The 20,760-nt window shown below is 40.8% G+C and overlaps 2 protein-coding genes across 4 annotated transcripts in view; one reads left to right on the forward strand and one right to left on the reverse strand.

The window, feature by feature from the left end:
* Nucleotides 1-11,618, forward strand: part of LOC127611798 (glypican-6-like) — an 83,978-nt gene extending 72,360 nt beyond the window's left edge. For all 3 annotated transcript variants that reach the window (XM_052082565.1, XM_052082564.1, XM_052082566.1), the window contains 3 exons: nt 8,791-8,927; nt 9,718-9,893; nt 10,513-11,618. In XM_052082565.1, the coding sequence (XP_051938525.1) occupies nt 8,791-8,927; nt 9,718-9,893; nt 10,513-10,718 (519 nt within the window). In that variant the 3' untranslated portion in view covers nt 10,719-11,618. The remainder of the gene's footprint in view (nt 1-8,790; nt 8,928-9,717; nt 9,894-10,512) is intronic.
* Nucleotides 11,619-13,244: 1,626 nt separating this feature from the next.
* dct (dopachrome tautomerase) lies at nt 13,245-19,593 on the reverse strand. The gene is made up of 8 exons (XM_052082571.1): nt 19,092-19,593; nt 18,718-19,017; nt 18,233-18,333; nt 17,811-17,977; nt 17,545-17,724; nt 17,333-17,468; nt 17,057-17,258; nt 13,245-14,380 (listed from the first exon to the last, which is right to left on the reverse strand). Exons 1-8 carry the CDS (start codon nt 19,372-19,374, stop codon nt 14,208-14,210), a joined length of 1,542 nt encoding a protein of 513 aa, XP_051938531.1. The 5' UTR covers nt 19,375-19,593; the 3' UTR covers nt 13,245-14,207.
* Between the last annotated feature and the right edge of the window lie 1,167 nt (nt 19,594-20,760).

A 20,760-nucleotide genomic window follows, 5' to 3' on the forward strand; every position in this document is an offset into this window, starting at 1 on the left:
TTTTGGTTACAAGAAAATGCCTACACTATGTCTTATTTATTACTTATGCTAATTTTAAATTTCGGTAGAGATTTTAGCAAGCATCCTGGAAGTTAGCATGTTTGATTTGCTTTTGCGGGCCACATAAAATGATATGGCGGGCCATTTCTGGCCCCCAGGCCTTGAGTTTGACACCTGTGTTCTAAGCAAATAAAACATAACTTTTCCATACGACTGTGTGCCCCCTTTAAAGCGAGCTACCATGAAAATGCTCTCTCTAAATCCAGCGCGCAGTGTGATAATCCCAATCAAATTCCAGACAGAGCAAAGATGTGTTAGTCGTGTTCTATTTTTGGAATCAACTTTTTTTTCTCCTTTTTTTCCCCCTTGTGTGTATTTCAAAACAGAGATTTGCCGTCACGTTAAATTAAGGGCACAGTGACTCATTTTCTGCAACACACGTTCGAGTTGAAAATACTGTTATGTCTCAAGGGTGTGATAAGATTTGCCGTTAAAATTTATTAATGGATGGAGAGCAAGTTTGACAGCGAAATCGGTGACTACGCGGCAGCCAATCCAATCTGTACTCGCTTCCTTTGAGGCAGCGTTTTTTTAATCACATTGTGTGTCAAGTGATAAATATGCATTAGTTAAAAGGCATCAATTGGGTCTGCATCATACAGTTTTAGATGCTGTGCTGAGATGCAGACATTGTTATGTTAGTTAAAAAAAAATGGACCAGCCTCCGATATAAAAATGCAAAATAACAGAAGAAAGCAACCTCAGTTTGTCAAGTGTCCATTCCCGGTAAGCAGCGTGATAACGATCAGACGGGACTGTCACTGTCACCACTCTCAGCGGGAGCTATTAGAAAGATGGACATCCGGCACAAGCGGGAGCTTTGTTGAGTTCTCCGCTTTAAATGGTGTTTGCAGTCTGTCAGCATGGCAGATTAACACTGGCTTGCCATCATGGGAAGTCGTGGCGGGAGGGCTGAGAGTGGGGGGTTATGGTATATAGACCGGAAGCCTTCGCATCAAGGAGGCACATATAAAACTGTTTTTTTTTTAGTGGTAGTTCTCATGGTGTTGGAGCTGGAAAAGTCACACTGGGGAATTGGTGTTGATTGATATTGATTGGCCTGCATCAACATGCGATCGGTCGGCTTACCTGCTGAAGTCTCCTTAGAGAGGAGGACAATGAGGGCAAGGAGCCAAAAGCAAACAGAACATCATGACAGGGATCTTTCAGTCCATTCACTTTCTACTCATGTCGTGATTGCTTGAAAAACATTTAATCCAGTACAAGATGAGATTTCTTCTTCGTGGAACCCCGAAGCCCAAAACAATCCGTTCCGTGACAGTGGTCGCCATCAATCCATCCATTTGCTATGAGGTGGAGTTTATCCCAGCTGACTTTTGGCGCGCCTTGATCGGTCGCCAGCCAATTGCACATATAGACAAACAACCATTCACACCAACATTTGCATCATTGGACAATCATACAAGTAGAAATCAGTTACGCTGGTAAAACTTACAGAGCATCAACCCATTCTTTAAAATTTTATTACAATATTGCTGTCAAAAGACAAGTCGACCTGACGATAATTGGGCACAATTTGAGTATTTTTCCCCACTTCCAACTAATTGTCATATGTCTCTGAAAGATAATGCTGAGCAATTTTCCTTTGGTGTAAGAGTGATTGAATTTTTTCCCCCCTCCCCGATCTGCTCTGACAATCGCAAATGTCAACCCTATTCATTATTTATGACGGCAAATCCTTGTGTGTGTGTGTGGTTGAGCGTGATTGTGATGTCAAAAGGAATGCTAGCCAATTAAGAAGTGGCCTGAAGCGAGAGTTAGCTTCTTTAATGTACTTTCCAGATAGGTTTGCAGATTATTTTCTTCTTCTTCTACTAGTACGTTTTCTTCTTCTTTGTACTATTTTGGACAGTCTAGATGCCCTGCAGCACCATGCTACCCCCGACAGGTCAGTTTTTGTACCACAATTGACATCTGTGTTAGAAGAGAATTTGTAATGCTTGTCATGGTCATCTCGAGTAGACCACACAGTCTGTTTGAGATGCTAGAGGGAAAAAAAAATCTGTGTGGGTCAGCTTTAGTTCAAGATGTTTTGGGTATTAGATGACACAGTCTCCACTGGAGTGTGATCTCGCTGCAAATTAAACTAGTCACCTTAACAGCCTCCTGCTAAGAATTCAACGTTGAATCTCTACTGGTATTGTTAGTTATGGTGTCTCATTTTGACTGTTGAATTCGATGCAGGTTTTGGTTTTAAACCGGGGCTGGATTCGAAACTGTGGAAAAGTAGGACAAAATAACCAAAGAGCAAAAGAATATTTCTAATTGCTTTATTTGCATATTGTTGCTGTCCTGTGAAGAACACGTATGTCAAGTTTTGTCATCTAAAACATGTTTTTCATCAATGGAGTGTTCGCAGTTTGGAATTTTTTTGTTTGTTTGTTTGTTTGAGAATGACAAAAACTAACAAATATGTTTTTCGATCGGACAGCAGCAATATCAGCATAGATACAAAATAGCTGCTCCGGCTTGGAACAACAAAGGAAAACTGGATGATACAAAACTGTACATCTGAAACTCTGAAGGTTTCTTGTCTGGGCCATAATTTATCAAGAATCTGTTGAGAAAGCAGGGCTATTCTGACCATGGCCTGTGAGAAACTATTGCATCTCTCCTCAGAGCGGTCGCTGGTCAGCTCGAGGCCTGGCGGGGGTCTGGTATGAGCTCCGCCTTCCTCCCTGACCTCTGTAATTGAGACGCAGGAAGAACACTGCAAACGTGTATCAAATGGAAAACTATTTTAACGCAGACTGCTGTAGTGGTTGCCAGGGAAAACAAATCCATTGAGGAGTCGTCTGCCCCTCGCGGTCTTGGTGGCCAGGCCTGCTGCGGACTCTGTGATTAAAAGGAGCACGCGCCAATTTAGCTCCAACCGGCAGCCAAACTCGAAAGTCAGTGTCAGGCGGGCAGGACATCCCGAGATAAATGGCTATTTAAATAGATACTGAAAGAGGCAGAATGCCAAATGGAGTTGCTCTGTGAAAGAGAAACTCCAAGGGTCATGCGTCAGGTTGTCGTCAGATACGCTAAAGCCGTATTTCCACCAAGCAGTGCAGTTCATTTGGGTTCACCACAGTGCGGTTCAGATCCATAAATCCCAATCAGGCTTCCACCGCGGGTTGCGCAGGTCGGATGCACACAGCTGGATCAACTACGTCAATAGTGTGACATCATAGCGGCGAGACAAGATGTAATTCGCCAATGAATTGTGGCAAAAAGATAAACACGGCCCAGTCCACAAGCTAACAGCATGCCTTGCTCAACGCAAGATGACCATAGTGTACGACTGTGACGGGTACCCCAGACAAACCTCCTCCTCTTTCATGCCAGCTTCCCTCATGTCTTCCCTCACAACATCTGTCAACCTTCTCTTTGATTCTCGTGTTGTGGCGTTAATCACCGATTTTTAAAAAGTGCCTTGACACCGACTCTGACTTCAGCATTGCCAAAAACATCAAGTAAGGGGGCTTGACTCACTTCAGGTGCTAGAAACCCATTATACCCCACTGTGCTGGAATTCTTTGCTTTCAAATTCTTCCACACCAAACTCATCCAAGCATGTCTTGATGGACTTGGCTTTGTGCACATACTCCATCAAGAAAACGTCTTACCCCCAAATTGTTCCTACAAAACTGGACGCATCTGTGATCATGATCGATTGGCTACAAGGTGTTTCTTAGTGCTTTACTACACGTCGTGTACTCTGTCTATACTTTAATTTGAAAGTCAGATACCTGAAAAGGTCACAGGGAAGCTGCCCGGCACGAGTGCTGAGCTGAAAGACAGCCGCCAGTTCGCATGCAGAGATCCACGTTGAGTGATGTCTGTGTGTGCGTGTGTGTGTTTGTGTATCTATGTGTGTGTGCATAGCAAATATTGGAAGAAAGGCTGTGGAGCATCTGCACATAACACGCCCACTCTAAGATTGCAAACACAATTATCTCATCGGCTCATGCTGTTTTTCCCCCCATAATTAATTATTTTCTGCAAACACATCCCCACATCTCATACAGTTTGTAAATAAGTAGTCTTCTATTTCATCCAATACAAGTTGAATAGAGGAGGAAGACGGTTTTATGCTTTACTCAGTTCAAATGCTTTCCTAGCAACTTTTAAGTTATTTTTAATGCTGAACTAATCTTCTGAATGTGGCTGTGTAAAGATCTCGACTCCTATAGTTTGAAGCAAAAAGTCACATGGCAGATCGGGGCAGCTCCATGAGTGATGTATCACCCATGCCCCACTTTTTCTAAGATTTAAGAGAAGCAGAGAGATACCGTACTTCTTAGAATAAGAGGATTTTTGGTAGAAGATCACTGGCCGTGAAGCTGCGGAACCTTTGCCTTCATTTAGGACAAAAGGATCTGAAGAGCAAAAGAGAGAGGCGATCACAAAACACAATGGAGTCGGAGATGCGTCATGCTGCATTTTTTTCTTACCTCAAAGCCAGAGTTGGATCTTGAATTGGTTGATAAACACATTGGATTAGCAGAATCATAATCGCTCCCTTTGAACAAGGCTCACAGAAACAATTATGATTTGACCCTTTGTTTCTGGGATGGAAACCTGTTACCTTTTCTGTGTTTGAGGCTGAGAACTGCCAAACCTCCAATTTATGTCAGCTGGAGTCTATTCCAGTTGACGTTGTACAAACGGCTGGGAACACCTTGGACTTGTTGCTATCCAGTCGCAGGGCACGTTTCGACAAACCATTCACATTTACATTGTAAGACTATTTTTAAAGTATTCAGTGAAACTACCATACGTGTTTATGGGTAGGAAGAAAATGGAGAAAACCCAAAGATGGGAAGACTCCACACAGAAGATTTCAACCCAAAACCTAGACTCGGAAGCAGATGTGCGTACCACGAGTTGATCACCCCTCTGTTTTAGAAAGTCAGTTAAAATACTGACTTGAATACCAAGGAAATGAAAACAAAAATGTGTTTAGAGCTAAACAAGGCCACCAAAATATTATAAGCACCTGACAGTGCGCTGCACAATGCCCCTAATACAGTATACCGGCAATTTGTTGACTTTGCTTTACTGTATTTTAAGGAGGGGCAAGAGAAAGGCTATGTCGGTTCCTCCCTCACTCTGCCTTCCGCGATGATACACTGCCATCTAGCGGAATGTGTTGGTAACTGCATGCATTGGGGCACGTTGCACGGAGTTATTTATGGGCCATGTGAAGTAAAGAGGGAAGGAGGCTGACCTTTCCCAGAAGCATCTTTATTGTTCTGTGAAAATGTTTTCCCTCTCGCATAAATGACCTCCATCAATCATCAAATGCATAAGCGGTTTCCCTAAGCACTTGATTTATTTGCCACTTAATCCCACTCAGAATATGTCAAGAAAAGTAAGCCATTTGTCGTCATATCAGAGTGCAGGAAGCAGTGAGCTGGTGAAAGACAATAGAAACAAAAATATAAATCAGTAATCATCATTATTAGCCTTTTTTTATTATTTGTATTCATCCAACTATCCATTATCTAATCCTTTTAATCTCACAAGTGCCGTGGGCAAGCTGGAGCCTATCCCAGCTGTTTGAGGGCAGTAGGCCCGCCTTACTGTACACCCTGAACTGGTTGCCAGCCAATAGCAGGACACACATGATCAAACAACCATTCATGCTCACCCTCATACTTAGGGACAATTTAGAGTGTCTCATTGAGATAAGATAAGATATCCTTTATTTGTCCCAGATTGGGGAAATGTACAGTCTCCAGCAACAAATTTGTTGGGTAGCCTCCCTTTGTACCCATGCAATCGTGGGGAGAACATGCAGACCCCATACAGGGAGGCTGGAGCCGGAATCGAACCCTGCACCTCCGCACTGTGCGGCGGATGTGTGAACCACTCAAACACCTGTTATTATTATTCATTCATTCATTCATTCATCTTCCGTACCGCTTGATCCTCACTAGGGTCGCGGGGGGTGCTGGAGCCCATCCCAGCCGTCTCCGGGCAGTAGGCGGGGGACACCCTGAATCGGTTGCCAGCCAATCGCAGGGCACACAGAAACAAACAACCATTCGCACTCACACTCACACCTAGGGACAATTTAGAGTGTTCAATCAGCCTGCCACGCATGTTTTTGGAATGTGGGAGGAAACCGGAGCACCCGGAGAAAACCCACGCAGGCCCGGGGAGAACATGCAAACTCCACACAGGGAGGCCGGAGCTGGAATCGAACCCGGTACCTCTGCACTGTGAAGCCGACGTGCTAACCACTTGGCTACCGGGCCGCCCGTTATTATTATTAGTTATCGTATTTTTATTATTATTATTATTATTTCACTGTTACAATTTATTGATTAGTCAGATAATAAACATTTCATACATTCATAGTAGTAGTAGTAGCAGTATATGGCAATAATAATCATTATAGATGGTTCAAATTTAGTCTCACTTATTTTAGGACAGGTTTGTTTTTTGGAGCCGCCTTTAGAAATGGCCAAAATGACCCAGTATCAATGGCCACTTTCAACCAAAATAGGACACTCCTCTCCTTTTTGGGGCATTGGTCCCTAACACCTTTATGAGAATCTCCTCATGGTTGACCTGTCTATCAAATTTCACGTTTCCTAGTGCAACTGGCTTGGGAAAGTTTTCAAGAATGTCATGGTATTGAGTCATCAAATGTTGTCGCTGTGCTCCGCCCACCCACGCAAATAGGAATGATTCATACTTCATCACAATTGGGCAAAATCTCTACACAATGTTAGTTCTTTGACATAGATCAGTCAATACCGTACATGCATCAAGCCAAAATGGAGGGCTTCCTGTGTGTTTTCCTTCATGGTTCAGGGAGCCTTTCTTTATGGTTTACTCATGTTGAACACATGCACACCTGTGACCTTGAGGATTGGCGGTAAAGAAAATGGATGGATGGATGAGAACAATCAAGAATCAAAACAATTTTAAGAGGTTCTTTGCACTGCATGCTTGCGACCTGAGTAAAAGCAGTCAGCATACCTACTTTTATCAAAAGATAAAACAAAATACATCAATGCATTCCCATTAAGTGTTTAGAGCATCTATGTTTTTGCACAATCGTCCAAATGAAGCAACAATGAGCCAAGACATCCCAAGTCGAGGTGTAGTTTACCTATTTCTGCATATTTGCATCAGTAAAATGTAACTTTTCACTCTGGTTTCAATCCACATCTTTTCACGGACCCTGCAGATGTCGAGTGACATTAAGCTAATCTTGAACGCGCAGTTTTTTTTTAGTTCGACATCGCCCAATCGTCAATCTGTGGCTGCAGAATGCGTCTGTGGTGACCCTCTGGGCAGCATCAGAGCCGCTGAGGTGCCTTGGCATCAGTGTGACAGGATTAACACATCAAAAGCGCCATGAAGGCCCACAAGCGGCGTGGCAGGCTCGGCACCCCACCTTTCATGTTCTGCTCAGGTTCGCCGCAATTTCACGAGCCAACTTGCAACCTGGGCACCCCCCGCCCCCAAAAAAAGATAATATGGCCAGACCGTCTTTATCAGGAGCTCTCCTCAACTCTCGCGAACTATGTCACATTTTTTGTGCTTGATGAAAGTTTGGAGTTGAATACGCTCAAGTCAGAAAGCGCACAGTAAAGTAAGATCTGTAAGAATGTTTGTCATTGCTGCTGCCGTCCTGCCTGATCTAATATAGGGACATAAGTTGTGCACTATTTGACCTCGCCCAGCCCACTTGCTGACCTGATTCTTGAAATGGTTTTACACAAATGCACAAACTCTGTCTTAACCCGCATGACTACAAAAGCCAATCAAGCATATCTACTGTACCTTAATGTTTCTTGACAAATGGATTTGTTCATTTTAGCAACAAAAAAAAAGACTGTGACAAAATGTTCATTTTTTTCTTTTTTTTTTTAAATACAAAAAGCTAACCCCAGTATGTTTGATCTTTTTGTTGTGATCCTATCCGCATGTGTTCAATGAAAACTCAACTATTTGCTTTTATTGTTGTTTTTGTATTCAAGTTAAAACAATAGATTGAGGTTATGCCACCATCTTTGGGATCTTGGTGCTGAGGAACTTTCATTAAATAAGTTGAGGAGCTTCATTTAGTATATAATAGGGCCAGCAACACTTCCTATTGATAGACTGATTTATTGATTCATTTGAGTGCTTTTATTTTATTTTTTGTAGACACAGGTACACACACACTGGCCAAAACGTTATTTAATGGACCATGACTTTCTCGATTTAACAAACCAGCCCAAATTTTGTGGGTCAGCTGTACTGTATAGTGGTTGAATAGTAATCAAGCCTATTTTGGAGGTTTAGGTGGTCTGTGGGGGTGATTTTTTTAATAAGTTGCTTGGTCCTTTATCTGAAAAAGTTGACACAGTGGTGGGGGGTGGGGGGGGGGTGAAACCATTATAATAATAATAATAATGCATTTTATTTAAAAGCGCCTTTCATGCCACCCAAGGACATTCTATGATAAGAGGTTTTAAAGGTTAACGATGAACAAAATTGCAACCCAAATTTTTATTTAATAATTAATTAATTATTGTACAAGCTCATTGAAGGTCCCAGAGGGGTACATTAGTAGACGTGGTGGTGAACAATGAGCCCTCAACAGTCAGTGGCCACACTAAATGTTTTATTTGATGACCTTTATTCTCTCTCTTTCGCTCTCTCTCTCTCTCTCTCTCTCTCTCGTTCTCTCTCTCTGTCTCTGCCTTTCTCTCTCCTTAGGTTGTTGACATAAAAGAGAAACTCAAGCAGTCAAAGAGATTTTGGTCCAATCTGCCTGAGGAGATGTGTGTGGATACCAGACTGGCTGCTGGGAATGCAACTGATGACCAGTGCTGGAATGGATACACCAAGGGGAGGTAATAGGCACCCCCGGCGGTTAAGGAGGCTATAGTCTCCCCATTTGTGTTGCATTCACACTGCTGAGAAGTAGGACAGTTTGTAGTTTTGCGCTCAAAACATTTAGATCGAAATTCCACCATTTTTTTTCTGTTTCAGATGTCTGAATAATTATTTTTAAAATGTAAAGGGGACATATTATATCACATTTACTTTTAAAAGTAACTATCTCAAATCATGTTAAACTGTAATATATTCTTTCTTCTGTAGTTACACTGCATACTGGGATGTGTTGACTTACATTATTGTCCTCGGTCCATTATATATCTTCGACAAGTTTAGTCATTTCGCAGTACTCACACACAATTTTTGAGCGAATTACCGCTGCTTTCAAACCTGTCGTATGTGTTTATTACCAAGATTGACATGAGTGTTTTTTTATGAGGGGAACAAATGGTGTACTGGCAAGCAATAGGAATGGAATCGCACAACAATCCTCTGCTGCTTCATCAAAAAGGCCGCTGTAGCATGTCAACTGTTCGAAGTGTTATTGTTGTTGTTGTTTTTTTAATGGCCAAATGGAATGTTATATCATGTTGTAGTGCTTTGTCTTTGCGCTCAAAGGCATCTCGTGAGTATGTGTCTCATCAAAAGATAATGGTCTCTTCTTTCTTTGTAGGTCAAGTTTCACAAGATGTCTTTGTGTGTTAGTGACACACAAGACATGAACACTTAAAATGATGACAAACAAAATAATGGAGCTTGCTTCTATCCAAATAAATCTTCATTTGTTCTTATTTTCTCACAAAGTTATTTCCCAGAAGTGGTATTGGATGGACTGACTAATCAGTTGAACAACCCTGAGGTCAATGTGGACATCACCCGTCCAGACACTTTGATTCGTCAGCAGATCATGGCTCTCCGGGTGATGACCAACAAGCTGAAAAATGCCTATAATGGCAACGATATCTACTTTCAGGACTCAAGTGAGTTATGTGCTGGGCTTTTTCCTCTTCTTCGGTTATCAAACCTGAAGCTACATGGAAGCATTGGGGGAACATGCAAACTGCACAAAAGATTGCGGAGATTCGAAACCAGACTTGTGGGTCATACAACCAGAACACATATAGGCAACCCTTCATTTTTGTATTCACACCTAGGTGCAATTTAGCAACCGACTTCAATGTAAAAAGCAAGAAAAATAAATAGAAAACAAGGAGGAAAGGAAAGAGGACAAAAGAATAGAAGAAAAGATTCATCTTCAATTTGTTCTGTCACACTCGGAATCAGCTAGCAAGCTAGTGGATAGCACAAGATGCTACTGTAGCAGTCTGTAGCTTAACTTAGTGTACTTTCTTGTCATATGAACCCGATGAAGTTCTTTGTTTATTAGAAAGGTATTCATATGCTGCACAAGTCCTGTCAATCCAAAGCAACGGAACAAAGATCACAAATAATGTAAAGAAACCATCAACCAAGCACCTGCTGTACACACGATTGTCACCATTTTTAATGCATATAAATACATTTCTTATTCATTAAAAATTGTCGTGTGTTGTTCTATAAATCCCCAGTATTAATTTGTGTTTGCTTTCAACACTGTAGGTGATGAGGCCAGCGGCTCAGGCAGTGGAAGTGGCTGCACAGAGGCCTGCTCCACAGAGGCGGATGTGGCGCCTCCCGAGGCCCCGGGCGTGGAAGCCGACCGGAGAGGTCCAGTGGAAAGCTCTTCTTCATCCCGTCTGCCCCCCATGGGCCTCTTAACCACACTGGCCCTCTCGGCTTTGGTACTCCAAATACATTGGAGATAATGCAGGAGAAAACAGGCGGGGATCATCTTTGCCAGACAGTATTCAGGCTGAAGAAATCAAGTCAGTCATGCATCGATATTGCCACTTTGCCAAAGAATGCACATCCGTTGACTTGATAGGTCACTACATCGTTCCTCTCTCCAGTGCTGAAGCCGACCCCCACAAACTCTGCTTGAGAGATTAAAACTATTTTTATTAAAGGAAAAGAAAAAAAACACTATTTGCACACAATACCTGTAAAACAGGCAGTAATGTCTGCCCTCATGTGGATGAATTTAGCACGCACTTTGATTGTTTGGACTTTTTGTGTTAAGGAAAAAAATATGTATGTGTGTGTGTGTGTGTAAGATTGTTTAAAAATGTGCTTATTGATGACTTAAAGTGGTACAGTTATGTTCAATGTCACATTTCAATCAGATTCAAATGATTTAATGGCAGGAGTGACAGAGGTAAACAGTATAACTTGCTACTTCAAAATCAACAGTACTAATCATGGATTGTCCTTCATTTTAAATCATTATATATTTTTTCATTCATCTATTATATTCTTACAATGATTTCAGCTATGTCTGAAGAGTCTGTCTTCATGCCATGTAGTCATAAAAAAAGGAAAAAGGCAAATATTGTATACTTTAATTTGCCTTGCAACAGATTAATTAACTTTCTGCGTTTTTTTAGGTGGGGGGTCTGAGAGTAGTTAGTCTGTGCTGATGTGCCTCCATTGCCATTCTGTATTATTTCACAAGGATGATTATGTTATGATGATTATGTTGTTGGTGTCTATCCATTGAAAGTACAGCCATTCTGTTCAAAAGGTCTGAATGCTAAAAAATATTTGATCACTGTTAGTGAATCTGTACTCTTTAAAATGCATTTATCCCTTTCAAAAAAAAAAAGAAACATAAAGGTCGGCAAACTGTTGTGTAATTTAATTGGATACGGCTAATCAGGAATTGTGTGTTAGAAATTTCCTGTGATAATGAAAGTGAGTTGAAGGCTAGTTCGATTATGACTAAAGAAATCCAGCATTTGAATGAAGAGACACTGAATGAAGAAAGGACATAACGCATCTTGAATTATAGTCACATTATTATCACACATTCTCACAAGCCGTCAACAGGGTATTGGACTACAGTAAGAGTTCAGCATTTAATCTATTTTGATATATTATCATTACTGTTTCATTGGCCAGTGAAGTGCCGTATTTTCCACACTCTAAGGCGCTTTGGAGTATAAGGCGTACTTTCAATGAATTTTAAAATGGTTTTCACATGTAGGGTGCCCCACATTATAAGGAGCATAGAATAGAAGTTACATTAGTGGCTACGGTTGCATTATGTATCCACTAGATGGAGCTATGCAAAATACTGTACAATACAGCTTTATATAGAGCTTTCACAATCGCCGCAGCTGTAACAAAGCGTTTCACAGAACATTTAAAATACTACGTCCAAAGAAATCAGAATGTTGATCCTTATAAAAGGCGCATTCGATTATATGCTTTTAGGTGCGCCTAATAACGTGGAAAATACGGTAAATGTTCTGAATCCGAATCTCAGCTCTGGCATTCTGAGTGAAGTTTTTATGATGTTATTGTGCATCTATACATTTTCTCTGGGTATTCTGGATTGCTCAGATTGAAAAAACAAACAAGTATATTGAAGCCTGCAAATTTTCAATAGGTCTGAAATGCTTGTTTGCTCATTTATACGCTAAACTGGCGATCAGTCCAGGGTGTAGCCTACCTTCTCCAAAAGGGGCAGCTGTGTTTGGCGACAGCTATGGAATTCAGAACATTCAGAGACCTTGCCCCATCCCATTCCAATTCACATATGCAGGAAGCTGGAGTACCCTGAGAAAACACTGGAAAACATGAGCCCGGATTCAAACCCACAACCTCTGAACTGTGAGACAGAATTGCTAACCAATCCACCGAAATAAATAGTATATAAATCACAAAATTACAAAATACATTATCACAGAAATTTAATCGAAGGCCGATGTCAAGCTTCTACGTCCTCACACACCTTTTCAAATGTTGCCCCTGTCTATTTTGCCAAAACTTCTGCAATAGCCACAGTTCTAGAAATACAAGTCACAAAAATGCCCCGGGAAAAGGACAAAAAAATACTTAGTACGTCTCAAAGTGTGCCATTTCTACAGCTGCACTAGCACAATAATGAAGAATATCAGGGGGATTATTAAGGCGAGTGTGCGTCAAAATCCACAGAAAATGGTCCCCGAATGTGTTTTGTGAAGCCTGAACGTCGGTGTGTTTGTGCAGTGCAGGCGGGCTGGAAGGCGACCACAGTCACCTGTGAAATGAGAATCCGTGGAGAGTGGAGAAACGGACAGGGCTGAATGCGTCTCGTCAGTAGAGCGTATTGTTGAGGTGGCCGGGGGCCTGGCCACCCAAAAGCAGCTTCTGCGTCCTCTGAAAGCTTGTGTCATTCATTTCATAACATATCAGCAAGGATTTATACGAGTGTACAGCGTGTCATTCAAAAAGTATTCTTCATAGTGCTCTTATGTTTTGTATCATCAAACCTTTAATGGGAATATTTTTTGAATACAAATTTGGGGAAAAATGTATCCACAAGTGGAAATGCTTCAAGTCAATATTTGTATTTCTCATCAGTGCATTGTTGTTGTTACATTCAAATGAACTCCATGCAGATAAGCAAATATGCCTTACAATGCAATGAAAGGGGATTGCATTCAGTGTTTTTGTACTGTTCTTAAGAATAAATATTTCTTAAAAAAACATTCCAATAGGTTCTCATTTGTGATGATTACGGAATACTAAAAGACAGAGTTTCAATCTAAACATGACATTTATTGTGATTTATTTATTCTTTTTTACTACACGCATGTTCAAGGACTCAATTAGCCTATGATATGATTTTCATTGTTTCCATATGTCATTCATCTCCAACAGTGATTCCCAACCACCGTGCAGCTGTATATTAGTGAGGTCAGAAAAATAATGTGTTTACAACAATTAAATGTATCATTGTTCATCAATCGATACCAGTGATAAACAGTGACGGACAGACAATTAATTGTTTCTCCTCTAGATGGCAGACGGGACAATTAAGCTTGTGTTTGACTAAACAGGACCAAATTTTACACTGAGTAAATACATTTGTGAGGATATTAATGGAATTAATTTTAGTATACATTATATACTTTATGTGACATTTTTGTTTGGTTATGCACTTTGTCCTCTTATAAAATATGTTTCTTGGATCAATAAAGGTTAGGAAACACTGATATATATACATTATAACAGGGTTTGAGAACCTTGTCCCGATGAGGGACCATTTCACTTTGTATGTGTTGGCCAAGATTTATGTTATTTAGTCTGGATCAAGTGCTTTAGTTGTCTGTGTACATGACCCACCCGGTGTAGGTTCCCCGCCCCTGATCTAGACGATTAATAATTTCCTCTTGTATCACGCAGGCCAGTGTAGGTTTCATTTCTTTGCATTAAGCTTCCTCCGTGTACTTCCTATGTGTGAAGTCGGCTTTTATCAGGGGTTCAAAGCCTGTGTTTCTGCGCTGACGAAGGTAGAGCACGAAGATAAGGAGAAGCGCCAGGAGCCCGATGAAGACTCCCCCGAGTGTGGATCCAACCACAAACACGGCAGATCCTCCTGCATCTGGAAGAAAGGAAAGAAGCGGACAAGACATTAATCACTTACAATCTAATGCAGAAATTACATTTAATTGTCTTTCCATCCATCAATTTTCAAAACTGCTCACACCCGTATTGTTTTGTGTTTTTTGTTATTGTAAAGTGTCCTTGGGTGTCTTGAAAGGCGCTTATAAATAAAATTATTATTATTATTGTTATTATTATTATGGCGGTGGATGAGCTGGAGCCTATCCCACCTGATTTGGATGAAAAAGGGAGTATACCGTATACAATGGACTAATTGCCAGCCAATTGTAGTAGTTAATGGCTAGTATGTTTGCCTCACAGTTCTGAATTTGCGGGTACAAATCTGTGACCTCTGCCCTGCGAATAACTGGTGACCATTCCAGGATGTGCTCTGCCACCAGACTCCAGCTCATCAGCTATGCTAATAACGAAAAGCACTATACAAAATGGATGGACATTTAAAAAAAAAAAAACTAGCTTTTCACAGCATATCATTGTGGGTGGAGAACTACAATGCAATGCAAAATTGTAAATAACCAAATGTTTATATTGTATATTATTATTTATTATATACACTATTGAATAGTTGCAATTATTGTATATATCTATACATCTATCTATATGTTTGTATGTGTGTAGATATATTGATATTTTTTATAACAGCTTTTCTATTGCAATACTGAAAGTGTACCTAATAAAGTGTCACAAAAATTCCGTCGGTCATGCAGCAGTTTAAAACAGTGGACAGCTTAAGTAACTACCCAACCCGGCGATTAAATTTTATTGAGGAAATAAATGCCCGTTCAATACATATGCCCTTGAGTGTCAAGACGCGTAAAAAAAAACTCGGAAGAATTTATTTCCGGTTGACGTAGTGAAGCGTGAATACACAAAATAGAAACGATATAGTAATAGAAAAACTTCACCCCGACCAGGTACACAAACATTCTACTTGTTCTTTCCGTCCTAATTTTTCGTCCCAGATATTCGCCCCTTTAGTTTTTTATTTTTTGTGTGTGAACACTTTCGTAATTGTGCGATTTCTATACGATTTATTGTCCACGGGGGACCTTCAATTGGCTGTAGTGTGACAAGCAATGTTAACCTTAGCCACGTAGCCGCTAACGTCAAAAGGATTTCGGAGGAGATTCTACAACGCGACGGATTTTTTTTCTCCTCTTTCACCCGACTAGTGGATACAGCTGTCCGCTTGGATGATCCTTGGAAAGATGTCAAACCTTTTTACACGGTAGGAAGTGTTTATTGTTCCCAAAAAGGAGTCGTTGCGGGGATTTAAACTCTCAGATTCAAAATTACATGATTTTTGATTTTGAATGTAGGTTGCCTACAAGTGGGATTAATATGCGTAAGGAACGACTCTTGACCGTGTGAAAGTTTTAAAATGTTGGCGATGTTTGTTTTGATGAAAGAATGACTTGGGCTGGTCACAACCAAACTGAAAGAATTGCATCCAAATCAGTTCTCAAAAAGCTCAATGTGTTCCACGAATCTAATATTACATAATTGTCCTATGCATTTGCTTATCATTTTTATGGTTAGTTTTGAGCAGAACTCCAAATGTGTGGCTAAATATTGTAGGGTCAGTACTGCGGACCTTGAGTTTAACACCTGTTGACTAGGGCATACCATACACTCATTTATTTGACGCATTTTCAAACATTCTGTTTTTCTCTCTTTTTAATCAATGCAAAATGACCTCTACCTTGACCTTTTATTACACTTAAAAATCTTTAACAATTTAATTAATCTAAAAGGGCTGTCAGTATATTCAATGCGTTGATCAAGTACCCTTCGAAAGCGTTTCATATCTGGCTAACCATTGCAAAGCTTGCATCATGTTTCATTTTCTTGTTTTTGCAAGGCATACTTCAGATGTCCACCTAGTCTTTTGTGTATGCAATATGGAAATGACATGTCAATCTTCAATATACTGAAATCCTCAGATAGAGAAACGACCAATAATTATTTGTGAAAAATTCACCCAAAAGTTTTTAAGGGATCATATGCTTCACGTTTTCATATATTTAAGCTATAACAGTATTTATTTTTTAATGTGTAATATTTCAATATTATTCACATCTTTGTTATAGTCCTTTGGCATGCATGCTTTGCTTGGATGTTGTGTTGTTTTAACTGTGGAAACTACTTAAATGGGTAATTCATTGTGCTAAATATCGTGTCTACCCATCACATGTTTTCATGTGTACATAATTTATCGTTTAACTTTGTTCTCCTCTTTTTGTAATTATGTCATGTATGTTAAAATGGGTGATGCATGACATCTCGTCTCAAGCTAGCAGCGCTGTCCAATCTTTTCCATGTTGGAAGGGGTTTTTTTTCCCCCCACAAAATTTAATATTGTTTAATAGATATCTTTTTACACTTGTGTGGAAATATTAGTGAAAGCATTGCTTGTCCAGTTAGTAAAAGTTATATCATGGTAAAGTTTGAGGAAGTTTGAGATTGTTTTTTTTTCTTATGGCAAAAATTGTTTCGGGAATACAATCTTTAAATTCAAACCCGCAAATCACAGCTCCTCAGACTGTATTAATATGTGATTTTGCTCCAATTTAGCAAAAATACTCACTATTTCGCCTCATAGCTAAGATTAAAACAAAAAAAAAATTACTTATGACATTGACCACTTGCTTACCTTCAAAGGCAACAGCGTAGGAATACCCCAGCTGCTCTGATGGTATGTAGATGTCTTCATTTGTAATTGGAGGGAAGAACGGAACCATGTTGTAGTCCCGGTTATGACCGATGGGTGCCATTTCATCTGGAAAACTGGCATTGGAAGGGAGAAACCTCCTCATCCACTCATCAAAAATGGCATCAGTGAAAGCGTGAAGGACCTGAAAGGCAACCATTCGTAATTGAGGACTCCTCGCGTTTGACTTGTGAGCAACCTGTGCAATCGGAGTCTGACCAGAAAGATGGGGTCATTGGCTGCAGAGTGAGGCAAAGAGCTGGTTCCGTTCAGTAAAGCGTGGACCAGGTTGTGAAGATTGTTCACGGTGTCATCCAATTCGCCGTCTGGTTTGTCATACCCTTCCAGGGCGTTTCTGTGTTAAAACACGGGTGTTAACAGAGTGCAGTGTTGTCATGGATGGCTGAACGTGATCAATTCTAAACGTCTACCTAAAACTGAAGGAAGAGTTGGTGAAATATGGAGGGCTGTCAAAGTCGCGGATGCCGAGGCAACTGCGAACATCACTCATGGTGGGCAGAGACATGTTTGTGCCTCTCATTACGCCTCTCTGAATAAGACCCTCATTGGTGCCATTGCAAAGAGTCACCAGGCGATTGTAGTCATCCAAACTGGAACACGAAGCGCAATACTTTGTGATTAGTGGCAGTCATGTCACATTCACTAACCACCGTTGTCTTAGTGCTGTAATGCAGACCTGTTACACACCACCCCCCAGTTGGAGAATCTTGACTGGTTACTGATGAGGGAGGGGTTGTCTGGGTTTCGGCCTCCAAGCAAAGCGTCCGTGCACACATCACAATCATTCTGCCCCGTCGCAAAGTTCCAGTATGGTACCGCAAAGTTTTCATTGCCAGTCAGCCTCTGCGGGGGAAAAGCAGGGTGAAATTGTTTTATGGGAGGCTTTTAGAAGAAATCTATCCTCCAGTTCTGTGTGATTTGTGATGTAAATTCGGCAGATTGATAAAAATGTATTTTGAAATAGTTACTTTTTGTTTACTCGTTTCCCTCTCTCAATAAACTGTTCTCTTGTAGTTCATGTGTTGACGGAATCATCCGATTCAGAACTTTTAGTTAACTTTCAAGTCATGCTTTTCTAGGAAATGTACATTTTTGTACCTGTAGGTCTCTCTCCAAGCTGAGGAGGTGATACCTGTGCCAGGTGATGAATGCAGGTCCTTTGTGAGAGAAATCAATGGCTTTGAATGGGCGGCCAGGACCTGTTGTGGAAATAGTTTTTGAAATCTCATGTTTGGAATTGAGGGGGGAAAAATGGTTTGCTGTGACAATGACTATCCATAAAATTCATTTCAGGCTTTTAAAACGGACTGTAGCTCCGAAAGCCATGCGCCAAGAACAGGCTGATGGCAACAGAGGATCATGCACAATTTTTTTTGATGTAATTTATGCATAATGAATTGCCTTATATAGTATAAATGCGATTGTAGTCTCACACATCAAGAAAAGCAGTTCTTCAACTCAACTTTTGTGTATTCTCTTGACCTGGATAATTTAGAATCTAATAATCATTGCGTGGCTCTATTTTTAATCAGTCGGTGTTCTTGAATTTGAGTGTTATGATAAGAATAACTACAAATACTTACCAAGCAGAGTATCTCGGACAGAGTAGTAATGTTGCCACACGAAAAAATCATAGATGGAGATGTTGGCAAACTGGGGCTCAGTTCCGTTTGGCCCCAGGATGCCCAGCCAGTGCTGGGTGGCGATCATATAATCTGGGTGGATAGTGGTTTTAGCCAGTTGCAGAGCATCCAGGAACTCCTGGAGCTCTGCAGAGGTCAGCGTGTGGATGTCCTTTCGGATGACGGGAGCTTTTCTTTGGTCGCAGTTTGGTCCGGTCCAGCCAAATTTGCACTGCCCACAGTCAAAACCTGCAAAGTTGCCTGAAACACAGATAAAATTACTCTACACAATTATTGGTAAATTGCTTCATGTAATAATTATGTACATTACTCACCACTACACCTGCATGTCTGGTTGAAAAATTTGGTGGGCCATCTCTCCCGATCATCAACGTTCCTGAGTCTGTACGGCCCGCCCCAGGGTTTGGTGTCGACCCGGACGGCGGTGCAGTTTCCTCTCCCCGTCAGGGTGCCACATACGTTTGCAGGATCGGAGCCCAAGGCAGGGCAGCACTGCTTGGACAGAATCCCCTCAACGGTGCAACACGCTCGGGGGAACTGAGCTTCACCACGTTGCAAAAATAAGTAAAAAAGGCTGAAAAGTAGTGCGGCCGTCATTTTCCGCTGGTTTGTGTACTCCGGTCAGTGGCGAAGAATCAGTTTTTTGATCAATTACTATGTTGCACAAGTGTGTAATATCCCTCCCTGTTGTGGTCCTCCCGCTTGTGTATCTTCAAATTAGATGCAAATAAATTTTGTGGAAATGCCACTTTAAAGTCGAATCATCTTGTGTTCCAGTTGGTTTCATGCACATTATGGACGGTGGTATTTTGTGACGGGGCTTTAGTAGAGCTGGGTGGGATTAGACTCGTTGGTCTTGTGACGATCATCTGACGGGCAAGCTGAGAAGCTAGACTGAGTTGTGCACTGAGAAACATGTTTGCCTGAAGGGGCCATTAGGCATAAGACTTTAATGCACTTTATCAAGACTGTATTCAGTAGGTTCTCTGAAAAGATGAATCAGATTAAGGTTTTAGGCAACAAAATGTAACAATAAGTGGGTTAACCTAAGTGCACAAAATAACTGGATAATTATCTTAGCAAGTGTTGTGATTTCTTTGAAAATCAGCACCATAACCTCAGGGCATAAGAGATTCGGGTGAATCTTTCACTTTGTTTTCCAAAAGCATGAGGTTTGGGGGTGATGCAGGGAAGCAAATGGTGCAATTAATGTGATCCTAAATCTCACTGGAACACTGACATTTGGCTTCCTATTGTGCTTGCAGCTAGGGCTGAGAATCACAGTCACTTGTAATACATTATTAATGTCATATTTTGCCAACAATAATGTTTATACATCAATGGGATAAGCAATATGATTAATGAAAATGCGCTTTGATGTGTCATGCGAGCGAGGCAATTTCCGGAGGATAAACTTGTGCAAACAAATTCCGCTTACAAATATCAAAGAAATTATTGTACATATCTAAAAGCATCTCACATTTTCATTTTTGTGCAGGGGCAAGTTAATGTTTTTGTGAATTTGGTAGAGCGCGCTACGCCCTTGGCGCATCTGGCAATTTGGTGAACCAATGTCGACTTGATTTTAGACTTGATAAAAGCAGGTCTAAGTAGTGGTGCAGTTGGTGTAACACATTGGTGGATTTGATCGAGGCGCAAGCAGACATATTCTGAACTCCATGTACGTGTGTGGTGGATATCAGTATGGGACAAATCCTCTGAATCATTGTAACAATCAAAGTATCATCATTGTCATCGTAAAAAATATTTTTAATGTCACCCAATTGGGGGTGGAAGACAGCCTCCAAGGTTTCATCTCCAAAGACCAACTTTACTTTCTATATATAAACTCGAGTTAATCAGTTAAACATTAGAAAGTTAAGTCTTTTATGCCCTGCTGTGTCCAACAGGGCATAAAACTAGCTCTTTGTTTTTTTCTTTGAATTTTTGAACAGTAAAACTTTTACTTCGCAACTTTTTGTC

The sequence above is a fragment of the Hippocampus zosterae genome, chromosome 12 (assembly GCF_025434085.1).
Source record: "Hippocampus zosterae strain Florida chromosome 12, ASM2543408v3, whole genome shotgun sequence".
Lineage (NCBI taxonomy): Eukaryota > Metazoa > Chordata > Actinopteri > Syngnathiformes > Syngnathidae > Hippocampus > Hippocampus zosterae.